The sequence below is a fragment of the Mesocricetus auratus genome, unplaced genomic scaffold (genome assembly GCF_017639785.1).
Source record: "Mesocricetus auratus isolate SY011 unplaced genomic scaffold, BCM_Maur_2.0 Super-Scaffold_100007, whole genome shotgun sequence".
Taxonomy (NCBI): Eukaryota; Metazoa; Chordata; class Mammalia; order Rodentia; family Cricetidae; genus Mesocricetus; species Mesocricetus auratus.
Window position 1 is genome coordinate 45,124,368 of NW_024429191.1, and position 18,069 is coordinate 45,142,436.

Below are 18,069 nucleotides of genomic sequence, written 5' to 3' on the forward strand. Positions count from 1 at the left end.
CAGCAAGGGCTCTTCACCATTGAGCTATCTCTCCAGCTCAAATATGTAAGTTTAAATAGTCACAAATACAAAATAAAGTTCAACAGAAAAGGGAAGGTGAGATAAGAATAGCATGGAAAGAAAGTGCTCACCAAAGACATAAAAAAATGCACCTTATTCCTGATCAAGTAATGGAACATGCTTAGTTCCCTGAAACACTGAAAATCCCACCGAAGAGGCCAGGATGAAACAGGCTGCTGGGGCCAAGAGGTACCGAGGATGCTGGGATACAGCAACTCTCTTGCAAGGCTATTCTCTGTCTCAGAACTGGTTTGCTACAACTGACCTGCTCTTGACCCAGCTACTCTGCCCATATGTAGATATCCTGAAGGAATGCCTGTCCATGCATATAATGATATGCATGCAATACCACTTACAGCCTCATTGCTGATATCGACAAACCCTCAGAGTTTGTGGAGAACAAAGGCAAGGAAGTCTGGGAGAGATGAAAACACGGAGAACATATGAGGGTACTTGGAGGCTCTTCTACATGCTGGGACTTGACATATCTGAATATAGAGCTGGTCAGAAGAGCAGTTCATTTTGGCTTCATCCAAGATAAACTGCTCAGTGCAGATGTGGAGATTAAAATAGAGTCAGGACTTTTCAGCGTAGGAGGGAGAAGCTATGGTGAACTGACAGATACTGAAAAGGTAGTAGAATCAATGGGTTGGAAATTCTGATTGGTCTGAAAAATTCTGCACTGCGGGGCTGCCAAATAAGTGAGGTGGAAAGACACCAGGTGTGGTCAAAAAATGGAATGCTTTATACCTGAGCTTTTGAATAGAGAACAATTACTTCCCCATCTTTGCCTCCCCTACTGAGAGCAAAGCATACAATCAGGTGTAGTCATATGGCAGAGGGATGGGACATGCAAGAGTCAACAAAACATCAGGTGTTCTGGAGACACAGTGGGTATGTGAGGCCGCTAGGGTGATGGGAAAGGATGTGAGCCAGATGGCGAGGAAGAATAAGAGCTCAGTAGGTAGCTCCAACAAGGAGGAGCAGCCATTGGTACTGTCTGGAAGAAGTCACTTCAGTGGAGCTAGTGATGCTGAGAGAAATGGAAGGGAGTGGCTGGTGAGCAGTAGGTAACAGCAGGGCATACTTCTATTCTAGGCCCAATGCTCAGAGGATACAGAAGAGTCAGCTTCCATCTGAGAGGACTGTAGTGGCATCAGTGCCCTAAAGGGACAACCAGGTTCCAATTAGGGGTGGAGAGAAGAAAAGGGAACAGGGTCATTTTTTGCTGAGTCTAGTGAAAGACATAGGTGGGTAAGACAGACCTCTCCAGGACTGAGCCAGATTAGAGACATCCAAGCCAACTGGGATAAAAGTTTAGGTGATAATAGAGGGCTGGACTTTGGATAGTTAGTGACATGCATAATATGTAAGGCAAGTTGTGGTCCATCTGGGCCACTAAAAGAAGATGGACGTCACTGATTTCATAGGACACAACAAATGCTCAGTAACAAATGGCTTTTATTTTTTCTTATTTCTATTTTTATCTAGTCTTAAATAGCACAATAAAATACTCAAGGTCTGCAAAGTGGGCAGAATCACTGAATTAACGTTTAAGCTGAAGCCACTTTATATTGTATGTCTTCAGAAATAAGGTTGCCAGGCAGTGGCAGTGCACACCTTTAATCCCAGCATGCAGAAGGCAGAGGCAAGCAGATCTCTGAGTTTGAGGCCAGCCTGGTCTATGGAGTGAGTTCCTGGACAGCCAGGACTATACAAAGAAACCTTATCTTGAAAAACGAACAAGAAAGAGAGAAAGAAAGAAAGAAGGTAGGTAGGAAGGGAGGGAGGGAGGGAGGGAGGGAGGAAGGAAGGAAGGAAGGAAGGAAGGAAGGAAGGAAAGAAGGAGGTAGGGTTAAAGGCAAGATCTCAGACCCCTTAGCTAACTGTTCTGCTGTGTATTTATCCTGTTAAACCTACTCTCAGGCACCCTGAAACTACGTACTGACTTGCCATGATGTCTTCATCGCTGTGCTTTGCAGCCAGTGTATTTTCTTCAGTTACGTGTGAGGGGACCACTCTATGCAGGAAGAGTCCACCTTAAGAGAGCATTCTTGACTGACAAGTGCTCCTTTCCTACACAAGCCAACCTTAGAGTCTACCTCCTATACAGGTTCCCATATTCTGGCCATGATTCCCTATGCCTATCAGCCCTGGGACAGGCCTGGGACAGCCTTGGGTCCCAGAGCCCACTAAAATTACTCAAATGCACCAATATGAGGTGAATTAGATGCCTCATCCATTTTTTTCCATACAAACCACAATGGTGTTTTACCCATACTATCTCCCTTCTGCTTGCCTAACACAAGTGTTCCCTGCATGAACTTTTGTAATGTGACAGGTCTTTTTCTGCTTGGAAACTACAACACACACACACACACACACACACACACACACACACACACACACATTTATAATGTGCTGCTCTTATCCTAATAAAAAATAAACCATACATTCCAAAATGTTTATGGGTCACCAGGCCTACCGCTGGAGGAGCACAAAGCCTTCCCTTCATGGTGCTTCTAGGGGCATCTGTCTGCACCAAATCACCCACCAGCAATTCTCCTTCTTGCCTCCATCTCCTCAGTGAGCAAAAGCTTTCCCAAATGTACCGAAGCCAGCTGCTGCTTCCGAAGGAACCCTGGTGACCAGTGCAAACCACTCCCGCTGAGTTTTGCAAGGCTTTATACAGTGCTGGAGCACCACTCTGGCAGTCCCTTAGATTTCTTTTAGGTAGGTGATGCCTCAGTCTTGCTGTCTCATTTCTGCTCACTGTTCTAGACCATGGACTGGGGCAGCTTCAGCACTGAGCAGGGTCAGCTCAGAATGCAGGAGTGGGGCCAGGCTGGCTCCCTTGCAAGGTCATCTGACATACTAAGGGCGATCATTGGACAGAGGGGCTGTATCCTTTCTGCACATGCACACTCCTCAAGGTCGGGAGAGGTTGGGAGTGGAGATAGCTGGTGAGACTCTAGGGCAATGACTAAGATGGAGTGACCAGGGGACTGTCAATCAATTACATCGTTCATACAGAGAACGGTGCTCCATATCTGAGGATACAGTGCTATGTAGTCTGGGTCTTTGGAGAGACAGCTTTCAGAGTCTATGTGTGACATGGTTAGGATGGCACAGAGGAGCACACAGGAGACTGCAGCTCTAATGACTTCCATATTGCTCAGCTGGAGCAGCTGGAGCAAGTCGGAAGTGGTAGGAAATAAAATCTAAAATGAAATTAGACCCCCCTCTGCCTCCAAGGCTTAGATTTCACGCTCGGAATTGCGAAGGGAGCGGATCTGTAGCTATGGTCTCTAACATTATTTACCACTTACTGGGTGCCTCTCACCCACTGAGCACCAAGTGAAAACCAATACACACCATTATCTGGTGAATGAAGGAAGGGACAGGGCTGAAATTATCATGATATTGGAAAGACTAGAAATGTCAACAAGCTGTTTTAATGTAATCAGTCAATCAGTGGGGAAAGATGCAAAGAGGATTCGAAGCATGGCATCCCTACAGCCTGGGATGCTAGAAGGTAACTAGGATAACGGTGTTTGTTACCTGTTGGTGACATAATCGACAAGATGCTGCTTGAACATGAGGCTCCACTTCTTTATTGTGTTCAACAGAGATGCCTTGAAGGGTCGCACATCGACTTGCATCCAGCCATCAAACACCTTGGTGGGCTCCAGGCTGACCACCTCTTCATAGAGCTTTTCATAGGAGTCTATTTGGACTTTAAAGTGATGGAGGAGGGGTGGACTCTCTGGAATGCCATAGTCTGCATGGGCTTCTATCTCCTCAGGTGTGAGGACATGCCCATAGAGCAGAAACTGACCAAGAATCTCCTTCCTGTCCTCCACATACAGGTAAGAATACTGGCTGAGGGTATTCCGATAGCCACAGCAAAGGGCCATCATATTCTGTACCCTTTCCATGACCACACTCCGCAGGCTGGCTAAGTCAGCCATGTCCTCCAGGTCACCCTGGGGAAGTAAGACAACAGCAGGGAGGTTACAGCAGTGCTGAGTGAGACCTTCTAGACATGGAGGGAGGCAGATGCTTGCAGGTCCATTACCTGATAGTGAGGAGAGCCACTGTGTGGGGACAGCCGGGGTACCAGAGATGGTACCGCAAAAATGCTGCTGAGGAGACTCTCAACAATGTCATATAAGCCCCCTTTCACTCCAGAGTCCAGAGATGGGTGGAAAACTAATTCTGGAGGGACAAGGCTGAGCTGTGCTTCAAATATTGGGTTGATTCCAGCCTTGCACTCTGGTAAAGAAAGCAACAGAATAATGGTGAGTGTAGCAAGTAGACAAGGCATCATTCCCTAAAACCCAGACTGGAGCATTTCTTTAAAATGCAGACAACTGAAAATGCAAATTTTGTCTGAAAGGTGGAGGGGGCAGCCCCATAGTAGTGTGTTTCCATGGGGAACTGCTGACATTCTGAGCGAGCCTGTTCTTGTGTAGGGCTCTCCTGGGTATCACAGGACATTTACTTTCCTTGTCCTTGAAGAGCACACTCCAGTGACCGACCAACCCAAGCCAGTTCCCTTCTACATTCTCAACTGCCTCCTGGGGTGATTCTACTTTCATCAAGAAGACCCTGAATAGTCAACCAGGCAGCAATTCCACCATTACACATTTCATGAGGGGTATGCCTGCCCACAGTCACAAGGGAAAGAAGACGAAAAAGTTACAATCCTAAATTTTCTGCTCATTTCTTTTAAACATGGGGCTTACTTCAGTCTTGCAGTGATAAAAATTTTAAAAACAGCATAAATAATTCACAGGTTCCTGAATACTTGCTAGATGAAGTTGCCTTGCTAGATTTAAGTCGAAATGTTACATGGTGCACTGTGTTCCTTGTCTAAGATAAATAAGGTTTTGCCAGTAACTGCTGATAATCGTGTATCTTTTGACAGTAGAAGTTAAGTTGGAGAGTGCTGTGGGTTGGACAGTGTGAGCAAAAGAGTCTCCTGACTGAACTACTGCCCTCTTATTTCCTAGTAAAAGTGCTAGCATTGGGTGTGTGACCAAATTCCTCAGCCCTACATGGAGTTATGTGTAGTAATGGGATTCCTACTAGGGGAAGACAGGAAGGGACTCCAGGTGATCCTCCCCTACATATTCCTTTTTCTCTCCTCACAGACTAAACCATGAATGTTACATGATTCTATCAACCATAGACTGAGGCCAAGCCATGGAAATGGCAGAGCTATAGAATGAGAGCAACCTGCCATAAAACAGCCATTCTCATGAACTATTACTTGGGTTGGGATGGGCTTTATCCCTTGTGTCACATTTTGGATGGAGCTTTTGTGACTGTAGCTTGCCCATTTTAACTAAATACTACAGGGTCCTCAAGGAGCCTAGGTAAGACTAAGATCTTGCTTTTAAAACCACAGGGATCAAATAATGACTAAGTATTGGGGAACTCTGGAGAGTCTCAACAAGTGCATTTTAACTTAAGAGAGACAACATAGGTTGGACATCACTTGCTTGAAATGCTTGGTGCTAGGAGGACTTCAGGGGAGTTAGACTAGCTACGCAGAATGCTCATGGAGCACTCCTAATCCAAAGTCTCAAACAGTCTAAATTCCAAGGCTTTTAGAGCATGGTTAGTATCTCAGAGCCTTTTGGATTTCAGATTTTCAGTCAGAGGTGCTCAATGTGCAGTCACGGCACAGTGAACATTACTGTAAAACATCATATGTTAGTCGATAATGCTGCATATGGCTTACAGCATTTACAAGATTTGAAAGAATATGTTAAGACTATCGGGCTTTTTACCACACATGCTGGCATAAGAACAAAATCTCTACATTGGATAAAATGCAGACATCATTATGACAGGAGGAAAACTGCCCCACTTCTTCAACGGAGGTCCAAGCCAGTCCTTTAGCGGGTAAGTTGTAGGAGGTATTTCTTGGTAGAGTAGGTCTCATGTAATTTGTTATTTATGCAAATTTGACCAGATAAGACAAGGAAGACAACCAAAGCCATTGAGATATATAGGCTTGACTCAACTCAGGGAGGCAAAACTGAACCTAATAAGAAAAATCTAGTGTCAGCCGGGCGTTGGTGGCACACGCCTTTAGTCCCAGCACTTGGGAGGCAGAGGCAGGCGGATCTCTGTGAGTTCGAGGCCAGCCTGGTCTACAAGAGCTAGTTCCAGGACAGCCTCTAAAGCCACAGAGAAACCCTGTCTCGAAAAACCAAGAAAAAAAAGAGAAAAATCTAGTGTCTTTATCTCTAAATATAACACTGGCGAATCTGGAGAAACAATGCCAGGTACTCTCCATCCTTTTGTTTCCAAACTTGTCTTCTATCATAGGGCAAGTGGCACATCAGGTCATTCCATATCAACCAGATAGCAACCAGGCAAGTCACTAACCTGAGATGCCATCTGTGGGCACTGTCCCTAAAGTGGCTGTGGCAGCATCCTGAGTCTAGGCAAAGGCTGGAAGGGAGGCTGCCCAAACTTCCAACATCAGAGAAGTCTGTTCAGTTCACTAAGGAGAAAATGCTCATGTTGGTAGCTAAGGGTGAGTTCTCAGGTCTCAGCCTCTGTGTTCCATGTCCAGGCTTTAGAAACTAACCTCCCAGAGTGTATCGTCACATTTTATTTATTTGGGGCAGCCCTGCTCCCTATAGGCAGAGACCACACTTTATATTCAGCCTTTCCACGTCCCAATGGCATGGAGTTTTTTTAAAGACATGAGGAGCTGAGTGAGCACAACTGCTGTCTGCATCCTCAATTTGATTCCACAACCTCTTTCATTGGCTAGGTATTAGGATTCATGTAGGCCTGCGGATGTTATTTCTGCATGTGGTTAGACCTGACATTAAATACCCATCTCACTTGGATCCTCTGCCTTCAAAATATTCCTTTGATAGGTAACCCAGAATCTACCAGAATGTGAAGGCCTAATTTAATTTGTAGTCTTGCACGCTTCTGCTTTTTCTGTCTCACTAGCCAAGTTCAGCTGTTATAAGGATTTTGACTCTTCACACCTTACCCCAGTTTGTCCAGCTTAATTCAAAACATTTACCTAGTTCTAATAGCCTCAGAGATGACTCATTGCCTTCTTAACATTTCTCTTCCTTCTGAGAGCTTTTCTCTCTCTTTCTTCTTAAGTCTTTTTCACACATAGTTCTGCTTTTTTCCTACTTTTCCTGAAAACTTCAAACCCTTCCCAAAGGCCACAGAACTAGAATATGCAGAGCTTAGAGTCACAGAACACCCCCCTCTGCCCACAAGTCAACTGTGGAGGAAGCTGTCCTTAGTAACCATGTCCTATGACTCCAGCTTCAGCCACTTCTCTCCTGGAGTTTGGTGGAGTTCTCATTTACTTATGCTATGGTCCTTGTGTGTGACATGTGATGTTGAGAGTCACGATTATTTTATCTTTGCCCACCCTTTGCTGCTTTACTCTGCCTCACTCATATGATACCCAGCATTTTGGCAAACCTCAACTACACTTCACTTTAATACAGCAGCGACTGCTGCTGCTATCTGCCCAGTCATGGCCCATTGCCATCTATTGGTAGTCACCAGTGTTTTCCAGGAGGTATTTGAGGGAGCACTCGATGGCAAGAAAGAATCCATCCAACAACATGGAATCAATGTAGTTAATGTAAGTTTTCCAGATGCTGGATGCTGGGTCTGCTGCAAATAGAACCAGATTTTCCTACAAAAGAAAGAAGAACGGGTGTGAGCCATATTTAACAACACAGAAGAACTGGAAAAATCATCACCAATGGGAATACACACACACACACACACACACACACACACACACACACACACACATACACACAAGCTCTCTGCAAAAACTTTGCAGTTATGTGTCTTTACAGTCTTTCTGTCAAATGGAGAAAGCCGTTGATTAAGAGGGACACAAAACAGTTCTGTAAAGGGTCTGTGGTGTCTTGTCTGTCTCTGAGATTGAGGACAGGGTCTGGATGGCTTCTCAGGAGAAATGCCAAGGAATACCGTACACGTGTACTTTGCCAGTTCTCACTGCTCATTCTGCTGAGGGGGGAGCATCAGAAGAGGAGGCAGGGTAGGCAGGAAGATGACTAGGATTCAGGGCTGCAAAGTGGTTCCCAGAAAATCCTTAGAAATGGGCTGTGCTCTGTGGTTGGCATTTGATATTAATTAAAGGACTTACATCATTATACTAAGTGATTTAGAAAACAAAGCATACAAGAAATCCCTCCCTCTCTCTCTCTTTCTCTCTCTTTTTCTCCTTGACCCAGGGTACCCTGAGTATCACCATGGTAACAAGGTTTGGACATCAAGGAGCAGGAACCTAAGTGCTCAATGATGCTCAGCACAGACATCCATCTGCTTTTCATCATTTTCATTAAGGCTTTACAGCTTCCTTCCAGGGAGCTGATGTTTTCAGAGAAGGAAGCAGGTAACCTGGGGAGGTGACTCTCTTCAATGGCTCACACTTACCCCTTTAGGGAAACACTGCCACATTACAGATCCTGCTGGAGCTTAATGATTTCACGATCCTGCTTTTAAGGGACACGATTCTAAAATTTTTAAGATGCATTACCAATGCCTTTACATCCCAAGTAGATTTAAGGTTTTCTTAATGACTTTAAGGCCATCATTATGCAAATTGTAATACGTGATGATGTGCAGGGGCTTGCAGGTGTTAAGATGCATGTTTTTACACTAAGTAACGGTTAGGCTTATTTTATGAGACAAACTTCTGTTTCACACACACACACACACACACACACACAAGTCAGGCTTAGAAAACAGAGTAGATTTTGGATAAATTAAGATCATCGTAGTTGTAAAACAAACAATGAACAAGTAATCCAAGTATGTTTTATACACATCTGCAATCCTAATCCTCAGTAGACTGAGAGGGGAGGATCATGACCTCAAGGCCAGTCTGGTTTAAATAGGGAGACCCCCATCACTAAAACGAAACAACTGGAATCTAAAATATATTTTCAAATCTGGTGAAAAGAAGAGCCAAAGAGCTTGTAAACGTCAAGCAGGATGAGAGTAATGAAAATCCACTCACGCAAATCATAGTCAAATTGAAAACTGAGAAAAGATTAAACTTTAGTAAAAAGCAACTTGAAAAGTGGCAATATAGCCCAGAGAAAACAAAGATACAGTTACGGTTTACTTCTTATACAGTGTGTGGATGAAGGCCAAGCAACAATGTATGAAATAAAACAAAATTGCACAGGATTCTGTATACAGTAAAATTGCCTTTCCAAAACCAGGTGAGGTCAAGACAAGTTTTTCTCAAAGCTGAGCCGATATGTCAACATGAGGCCTGAGCTACAGGAGGCTAAATAAGATTCCTTAGGTCTAAGAGAAATGAGTATAGGTAGCAGCTCAGACCTACAGAAAAGAATACAAAGCATGACTATGCTGAGTATGTGGGTAAAAAGAGAACACTAGCAATATTTTTGCTTACTTTTACAAAGAAGATGGATAAATCACATATAATTTAGTCATTAATGCATTTCCCTATTTTCTTTAAATTTGTGCTTATTTTTGAAACTTTTATAAATGTGCACAATGTATTTTTAATACATTCACTTCTCATTACACTCTCTCGTCCCTCTCCCACTCTTTTTTGATACCTCTTCTCCTCAGTAAGTCTTCCTCCCATTTTCATTTTTTCTTAAAATTTTAAATGAAAAAAGTCAGAATTTAACTTATTAATGATTGAATGTGCTACTATATTACTATGTTTGATACATTAATATAACATAGATGTTATATAATGAGGGTATCTTAGTTTTGTTTTCTATCACTGTGATAAAACACTCCACCCCCCAAAAAAACCTTAGGGGAAAAGGAGGTGCTTTTTAATCTCATAATTCCAGTCAGTTATTATGTAGAAGTCAAGGTGGCAGATATCTGAAGTAGGAACAATATACTCACAGTAAAGTGCAGAAAGAGCAAGGAAACAGTGCATGCATGCCAGTGCTCAACTTGACCTTGAGGGTTCATATAATCTGGGACCCAGCCTGTCCAACTTGAGCCTCCCATGTTCAGGGTGGGCTCAAATAACCTCATGAACAAAGTCTCTCACAGGTTTACTCAAAGGCCAACCACCTGAGACCATTTCTCCTTAAAACTCCTTATCTGGGTGAATGTACATTGTGTCAAGTGGACCATTCAAGCTAACCACCCCAAGGGGGAGGAGTTAAGTAGACATGTAGTATCCAAGGTCTCTATGTCTCAGGACAAAACTGAGATGAAACCTGGATCATCCCATAGCAATGGAAGGCAGTTATGTAGAAGCTGGAACAGCAACTGAGCTGTTAACTGAATGCTCAAAATTATATGTGAACTCACAAGGCCGTAGACACAGAAAAACAGGGGAAGAAAGAAAGAAAACAATTAGGAACACAGCAGAATTGGATTCTATTCTATCCATATTGCACAAAACAATCCAAGCAATTAAATTAAAAAGTGGAATTGTTACTGATAAGAACACATTTCCTGGGCCAAGAAAGGAAGCTTAAAAGTTATGAGCACATACTGTCCTCATAGAGGACCCAAATTAGGTTCTCAGCATCTACTTCAGGTGACTCACAAATACCTGTAACTCCAGCATCTAGGGATTCAGTGCTATCTCTAGACTCCATGGTCACCTGTACTGACTAGTCCTCATACCTACAGACATACACATATTTTTTAATCCAAGAAAATATAAATGCTTCTATTATATGCTGGATACAAAGGAGAACATTTTTGAATATGGAGAAATACATAAGGTGAAGGTAGAAGTGTGGGGAGATGGACAGGGAAAATAATAGGTATAATGAATCGGGAGGGAAAAGTTGTATTATTTTCAGAAAAAAAGAAGACTTCAAGATGAAGGTGTAATATTGGAAATTACGAGGGACTTTCACAATGATGGTGCAGTCAGTTCATCAGGGAATTATGATCACTATAAATTATAAGTGAGCTTGTGCCAACAGAGCTCACTCACATTCATGATGGAAACTTTGACAAAACTAAAGGATTAAATAGACACAACTAAAATCACAGAGATTTTATTATTCCACCTCCAAAAATTGATAGAACAAATAATAAACAAAGCCAGAAAGCATCCCAAAGCTTCTAACAGCACCATCACATCTCTTACCCAAAGGATACTGCACCCAACAACAGAAGCCAGAGAAATCCTCACCAAGACAGACTGTGGGCTGGGGTGTATAACCAATCTCAGTTGATTCCAAGCATCTCATGCAGAGAAGCCCCAAATATAAGGAAATTAGAATGCGCATTCCTAAATGACCATTGGGTCAACACATGAAACAGGAAAACACTGAAGTCAATGGCGACATGAGGCAGGTTAAGACTGTGGCATGGAAGCAACACACTGCCAAAGCAGATATCATCAAAGGAAGAAAGAAAGACCTGACATCAAGACCCTAGATTTTCTATCCTGGGAGTCTATTTAAAAAAGATAAAGAAGACCTGAACAAGGGGTGGGGGGCTCATGGACTCCAGACTGAGAGCTGGGAAACCAGCATAGGACTGACCCAGATCCCCTGAACATGGGTGTCAGGAGGCCTGGGCAGTCTATGGGGCCTCTGGTAGTGGATCAGTATTTACCCTTAGTGTACAATTAATTGGACATTGGGAGTCCATTCCACATAGAGGGATATTCTCTCAGCCTAGACACACAGGGGAAGGTCTAGGCCCTGTTCCAAATGATGTGACAGACTTTGAAGATCCCTCATGTAAGGCCTTACCATCCCTGGGGAGCAGAAAGGGGATGGGATAGGAGTGGGTGAGGGGCAGAGAAGGGGAGGAGAGGGAACTAGGATTGACATGTAAAACAAGATTGTTTCTAATTTTAAAAAAAGTGAGAGCAAAAAAAATAAACAAATACATCCTGAAATTACTTAATGTAGGTCCAGAAGATGTGAAAAAAATAAAGTAAAATAGTTTTCCATCTTTCAATGGCATAATTTAGGCAATTATCTCCTCCATTTAATTGGTCATCATTAGTATTTATGACTGGACATCTTAATTGTGTTTTAAACCACAACCTTTATAGGATGGTGATTTATTCCTAACTTCTGACATGAGTCAACCTGTCAAAAAGTGTTGGTAGCTTTTTTACTAAGGTTGGGGCTAGTGGCCATTTATAAACCAGTGCTCACAGAGGCACTTTAAATGTTAATAGTGGGACATGAGGCTGCCCTGACCATACTACAGGACAAAAGCCTTGCTGTCTTATCTGTGGCATTGGGAATTCTTCCTTCTTCTGCTCAAAGACAGGGATGCCATGGCACTCGCTCATCTCTCAGGGCTCTTCAGTTACCGGCCATAAGGATAGCACGCTAGAGTCACAGCAGACTGCATGGGCAGGGGTTGGCTGGTTAGCGCAGCAGATGATTTAGGATTCTGCTTTGCTATCTCCTTCTAGTTTGAGGGGTTAGGAGTGAGACTTGAATGAATTTTGACAGTGTTAATGCTGACACATTGATTTTGGGCCCCTATTATCTATTAGCTTTAGCTATTTTATTGCTACTCTAAAGTTTTATTCTTGCCTGAAGAAGACACATCATCTATTGATTATTCTAATGCAGTGATTCCTTTTCAGCATGCAGATACCCTTCTTGGTAGTGTGTCTAACAGGCCGGTTGTTACCTGAACAAGAGTGTGAATCTTAAGGCCAGATTCCCTGATGAGGCCATAATATTTTTCCATGCGATCCTGTTGATCATCCAGAGAAAGAGGACATTCTTTTTTCCCATCTTTTCTCTTAAATATTGGAGACACCCATGTTTTCATGATGTTCTGAATCTCTTCCACATTGTCTTTTGTCTTCTGAATTCTTTGTTCCAGGTCATGAATGCTATTGGTTATTTGCATGGCATAATCCCAAATGCCTGCTCCCCACAAGAAACAGAATTAACAGAAATGGCATACGGTGGTGGCAAAGATGACTGCTGTGCACTATGAATGATGGAAGTTGATGCCTATAAGCTTTAGGAAACTTTTCTGCTGAGTCCACCCTTCCCTGGTTGTATTAAAAAGCCAGCCCTTCCCATAATTCTGATTATACAGTCAGACAAACAAGGAGGTACTTAGCTATCATGCACATAGGAGTTATCATAGTTGCCAGGGAATACCAGAGAAATTTGAGGATTTTATTTGGACTCATCATGTTTTGATTATAGTAACTTGTGACGTGCTGTGTGTTGAAAAAAGTTATACCTTTTCATATACTGGGTAAACTCCTCCATACTTAATGGAATATTCTATGACTGCCATGAGTTGACTATGACCTTTTGATAAGATTTCTGAGGGTCTTAATTTTGATTTTCTTCTCTATTGCATAATTCTTTACACTGCAGATTAAACATTATGATGCATTTAAAAATCATGGCCAGTCTTGAACTGTACATATTGCCCCCCTCCTGCCCTCTCCAAATGTGTCTGAAAGAGGCCAGGTCTGTGTTTGCAACTCAAATTGAGTTCTGGGTGGATAATGAGGGGTCTTTTAACTTTACTGGGTCTTTTAGTCCCCACATTCCTTTCTGATTGAAGGTTGTTCTCTTACCTTCTGTTTCCCAGCTCAGAGTCTCCTCTGCAGCTCTCAGGCGGAGATCAATAGTTTGCAATTCTTCCTCTACTAGCGGAAATTCCACCTCAAGCAGAGTTTTCATAACCGTGTTGTACCAATTTGCCATCAACTCCAAGTTGGCCACAAGCTGCCGATAGAATTCCCTGGAGGAGAACATGGTTGCTGCTGTCTCGGGAATAAGTTTCACCTCAGTGGGCTGAAGATAGCTCATTTCTTTCAGCACTGAAACCAGCTGAGGAAAGAGGCAAACACAAATAGCATTTACTCAGGCTCAGCAAGAAAGCAGCTGTGTCCAGGGAGGACCCGAGGATCTCGGGGGCCTAAAGGCCTTGGGCCTCTTGATAACCTCTGTTACCATCAGTTTCTGGTAGCCAGCTTCAGGGAAGGATGGGTAAGTGTACAGCAGAAAGAAAACAACTTGGAGGGCAGCAAGGTGACCAGAAGTGTAAAGTGGGAGAGCAAGAGGAGGAGGCACTGTGAAAAGAGCCACTGGCAACAGAGGGGAGGGCTCTGCTTCCTACACTCAGGGTGGTGGCTTCTGAGAACAGGAGTGGGTCATCTTCTTGAGCACATGCAGAGATAGAATTACAGGTTGGACGTTTCTTCACGCATAAACCCACAGAGAAGCTACTGCGGTTAAGAGAAGCCCATGACAAGGCTGTCACAGGGACTCAGTCACTTCTGTAACCCCGCCTGACATTTCCTTGTATTCTAATGTACTAGGAGGTGAGAAAAGATGTCACCCAGGTCCCCCTGACCTTCTGCGAGCTCCTAGGTTTATTGGCGGGCACAACAATGAAAAGCCCAGAAGATGAGATCTTAGGAAACACAGGAAGGTCCTACAGGGTATCAGTACAGGTGACAAAACAAATGCAAAGCTCTAAGTCCTCCTTACTCATATAAGAGCACCAGCCATTAGCTTGCCTTCCAATAGCTGTTCTCTTCACTGCTGACCGAGAGTATCAGCCATCCCTACTTAGAGTATCAGCCAGCCCTACTTGAAAGTCCCAATCAGCCCTACTGAGAGTACCAGACAGTCCTATTGAAAGTGCCAGCTAGCCTAGCCCTACTGAGAGTACCAGTCAGCCCTACTGGGAGTAACAGCTAATCCTACTGAGAGTACTACCTGTCCTACTGAGAGTAGGACAAATGATAGCTATTCATTGGGAAAATGAATGCTGTTTCCTATTTACTTTGTAGCATGCTCAAGATGAATATTAAAAACTTCAATGTAAAATCAAAACCAAAATATATGTGACTCTTATATATTGAAATAAAGATGACTATTCTAAACAAAACTACAACATAAGATGTAAAACTATATGCATAAAGTATCAGACAGGTAATAAAATTACAAAATAGAGCAATATCTGAAGAGTAGATAGATAGATGATAATAGATAAGGTAGGTAGATAGATGGATGATAGATATAAATGGATGATGATGATAGATATAGATAGATGATAGATAGGTAGATAAATGATAGATAGAAGATATATATATATATATATGTATATACACAGACAGATAGAGATAATGGTATGTAGTCTCATGTAGTCCAGGCTGAACTCCAACCCTCTACATAGCTGAAGATAGCGTTGAATTAGTAATCTCCTTGCTTCCACCTCCTGCGAGCTAGGATTACAGGTACTACCACCCTAAACTTTCTTCATTTCTCATTATCTTGCAGTTATTCCCCAAATATTCTAAGGAATTACCAGGAAAGGAGAGTACTTCTACTAAAGAATGGTTCATAGGCATATACAAACAAAAGAATAAACCATTCACAAGAAATACAAAGCCACAATGAAACCATGATGGAAGACTACCTTTACCAGTAATCAAATATATGCAAACTGACGAGGAGTTGGTTTTGAATCAACACTCTGGAAATTATATTTAGAAACAGAATGTATCTTGTTGACAGAAGGATCAAGTTCTGGAGGATAAAATGATAATCTTTGTTAAGTCTCAAAATGTGAATATGCTTTAGGTAGTGTGAGTGACAAATCCAGTATAGACCCATTAGTTGGCACTTATTGGCCCCTCCAAGTTTTATAAAACATTAAGTTGCCAGGAGGATGAAATCACTCTTAGTTGAGAAACTTTGATCGGATCCTGTCCCTCAGAACCTTCCTTTGGAATTTTTCACATGCTGTCTAGTAAGACAGATTTTTATATATTGAGACTCCCAGCTAGATTGTGGGTTCCTAGAAGAGAAAATAAAGCCACATCACAGTCCTAGTGACAACTCAAACAAGAACTTCAGACCCTGCACAAGAAGCAAGTGTTTGAGGTAGGTCATTGAAGTTCGATACTAAATGATACTCCACAAAGAACCCAAGAGCACGCAGTAATAACTTCATCATTTACAGATAACATATACAACCACACAGTCCCATAAATGTACATTATCTACTAACATCATAACTGTTTTAACTTGTATATACACACTTTATGATGTTTGCATAATGGCAAAGTCATTTAGAAATGTATTTCCCTTTTTAAAAATTTTTCTTGAGTCAAGGTTTCTTTGTGGAGCCCTAATTGTCCTGGAACTATCTCTGTAGACTAGGCTGGCCTTGAACTCACAAGGATCCACCTGCTTCTACCTCCCAAGTGCTGGGATTAAAGGCATGAGCCACCACTGCCTACCTAGCAATGTATTTCTGAGGAAGTGTCCCTGTCATTATGCAACTTGAGTCCGGTTCCCTATTGAGCAAAATCTAATGCACTGGCTAACCCTAGAGAAAGATCATGAACATGGATAACAACAAAAATATTGCAACTGAGGATTAATGTTCCCTACCACAAGCAAGAGCAGGGTGTAAATTCTTTTTAAAAGTCTCTTAATGTGCCGGGCGTTGGTGGTGCACGCCTTTAATCCCAACACTCGGGAGGCAGAGGCAGGCGGATCTCTGTGAGTTCATGGCCGGGCTGGACTGACACCCTCCAAAACAATTAAGAGAAACCCTGTCTCGAAAAACCAAAAAAAAAGTCTCTTAATGCTTAAATTAGCAGTGAACTGAATGCTTCTGGAACCCCAGTGAAAATTACTGTCCCCCAGCTGACCTGTGGGCTAAAGTTGACAGAGAGCTGCTTTGTGTTGGGGTCACGATGCAGAAGTGGTAGGGAGAGATTGTACTGTGACTTCTCAGACACTGTCTGACACCAGTCCTCATAAAGTCTTCTCTCATACCTGCAACAACCAGAGACAGAAGCCACCTCAGAAACACCCTGAAAATCCCCAGATCCTGACCTTGCTCTGTAACTCAAACTGGAGAAGCAACCAGTGTGTGATCCAGCCAGGCTGAGTCAGCACCTTCAGGTGCCAACTGATCTTAAAGGCAGTACCACTGCAATCAGAAGAGAATAGAAGGATTCCACATGATCTTTGGGGGTGAGGTGGAAAATCGTGATTAGCTCCAGAGACATAGAGAAAAGGTATTGTAAGAACTGCTCTCACATTGACTGTCAAGATGCTCGAGGAATTCATTGTTCAGTCATCACACATTGAGCTGACACATGCCATGTCCTGAGCTTGGAGAATAAATCAATTAATTAATAACTCAAGATAAGTAGAGCTAATGGTGGGGACTACAGGAAGATTATGATAGCACAGTACAGTAAAATCAATCTCAGAGAGTTGTAGTGGGTATCGGGCATCAGATGGTAGAGGCAAGGATCTGGAGGGCATAAGGAGACCAAGGAAGCCTCATGAAAGAGATGATGATGGTGCGGTTCTTAACTCAATCTCATGGCTGAGGAGAGCAGAGTGATGTTTCCCATCAGAAGAATGGTGAGGTATGGAAGTGAAAAACATCCTGACTGAACTGGGAACAAAACGTGGAGGGTACAGCTGAGGCTAGAGGTAAGGACAGCTTGGGGAACAATGGTGACATTATAGGATTTGACCACAGTGTGTGGGCCAAGGAACACACATATGGAGGCAGAGAGGGCTGTCATGAAGCCACTATGGCAGTTCAGGCTACAGCAGACCTAGCCTTTTGAGAAGAGTCCAGTGATGGATACAAGGAAGAGAAGATACACTTGAGATATTTACATGTAAAGGGGGTAGATGTGTGGGTTCCTGGCAGGTAGAGGTCCCACCAGTTCCTTTGTCTAACCCTGTGGCAAGCAGTGTCAGAATCTGAGCTTTCATGCCTACTCTCCAGAATCAGGAGAAAGAACAATGGCAGAGGCAGAAGGCAGGACCACGTTGGAGGAGGTGTCTGTAGACCCTGAACCCCTAAAACATCCACTGGACTTTAGGGCAGGACCAACTATGGGCCCATGTGCAAATCTGCCGTATGCCTTCTCTCTAAAAGAGCAGAAGACATATTTCGGGACTTAATTTTACTCCAGGCAGTATAAAATATTGCTTTCTGCTCACTGAGCAGTGA

At 43.0% G+C, this 18,069-nt stretch overlaps 1 protein-coding gene across 6 annotated transcripts in view; it reads right to left on the reverse strand.

The window, feature by feature from the left end:
• The window catches only part of Dnah9 (dynein axonemal heavy chain 9), a 337,403-nt gene that overhangs the window by 272,014 nt on the left and 47,320 nt on the right, over positions 1 to 18,069 (reverse strand). For 5 of the 6 annotated variants that reach the window (XR_005878261.1, XM_040748879.1, XM_040748878.1 and 2 more), the window contains exons 12-17: positions 16,739 to 16,865; positions 13,643 to 13,898; positions 12,727 to 12,968; positions 7,624 to 7,759; positions 4,139 to 4,335; positions 3,622 to 4,046 (exon numbers count right to left, since the gene is read on the reverse strand). Coding sequence is in view for 5 of the 6 variants with exons in the window: in XM_040748879.1 (XP_040604813.1) it covers positions 3,622 to 4,046; positions 4,139 to 4,335; positions 7,624 to 7,759; positions 12,727 to 12,968; positions 13,643 to 13,898; positions 16,739 to 16,865 (1,383 nt within the window). In the remaining variant the exon portion in view is untranslated. The remainder of the gene's footprint in view (positions 1 to 3,621; positions 4,047 to 4,138; positions 4,336 to 7,623; positions 7,760 to 12,726; positions 12,969 to 13,642; positions 13,899 to 16,738; positions 16,866 to 18,069) is intronic. The other variant, XM_040748881.1, reaches the window with a different exon arrangement.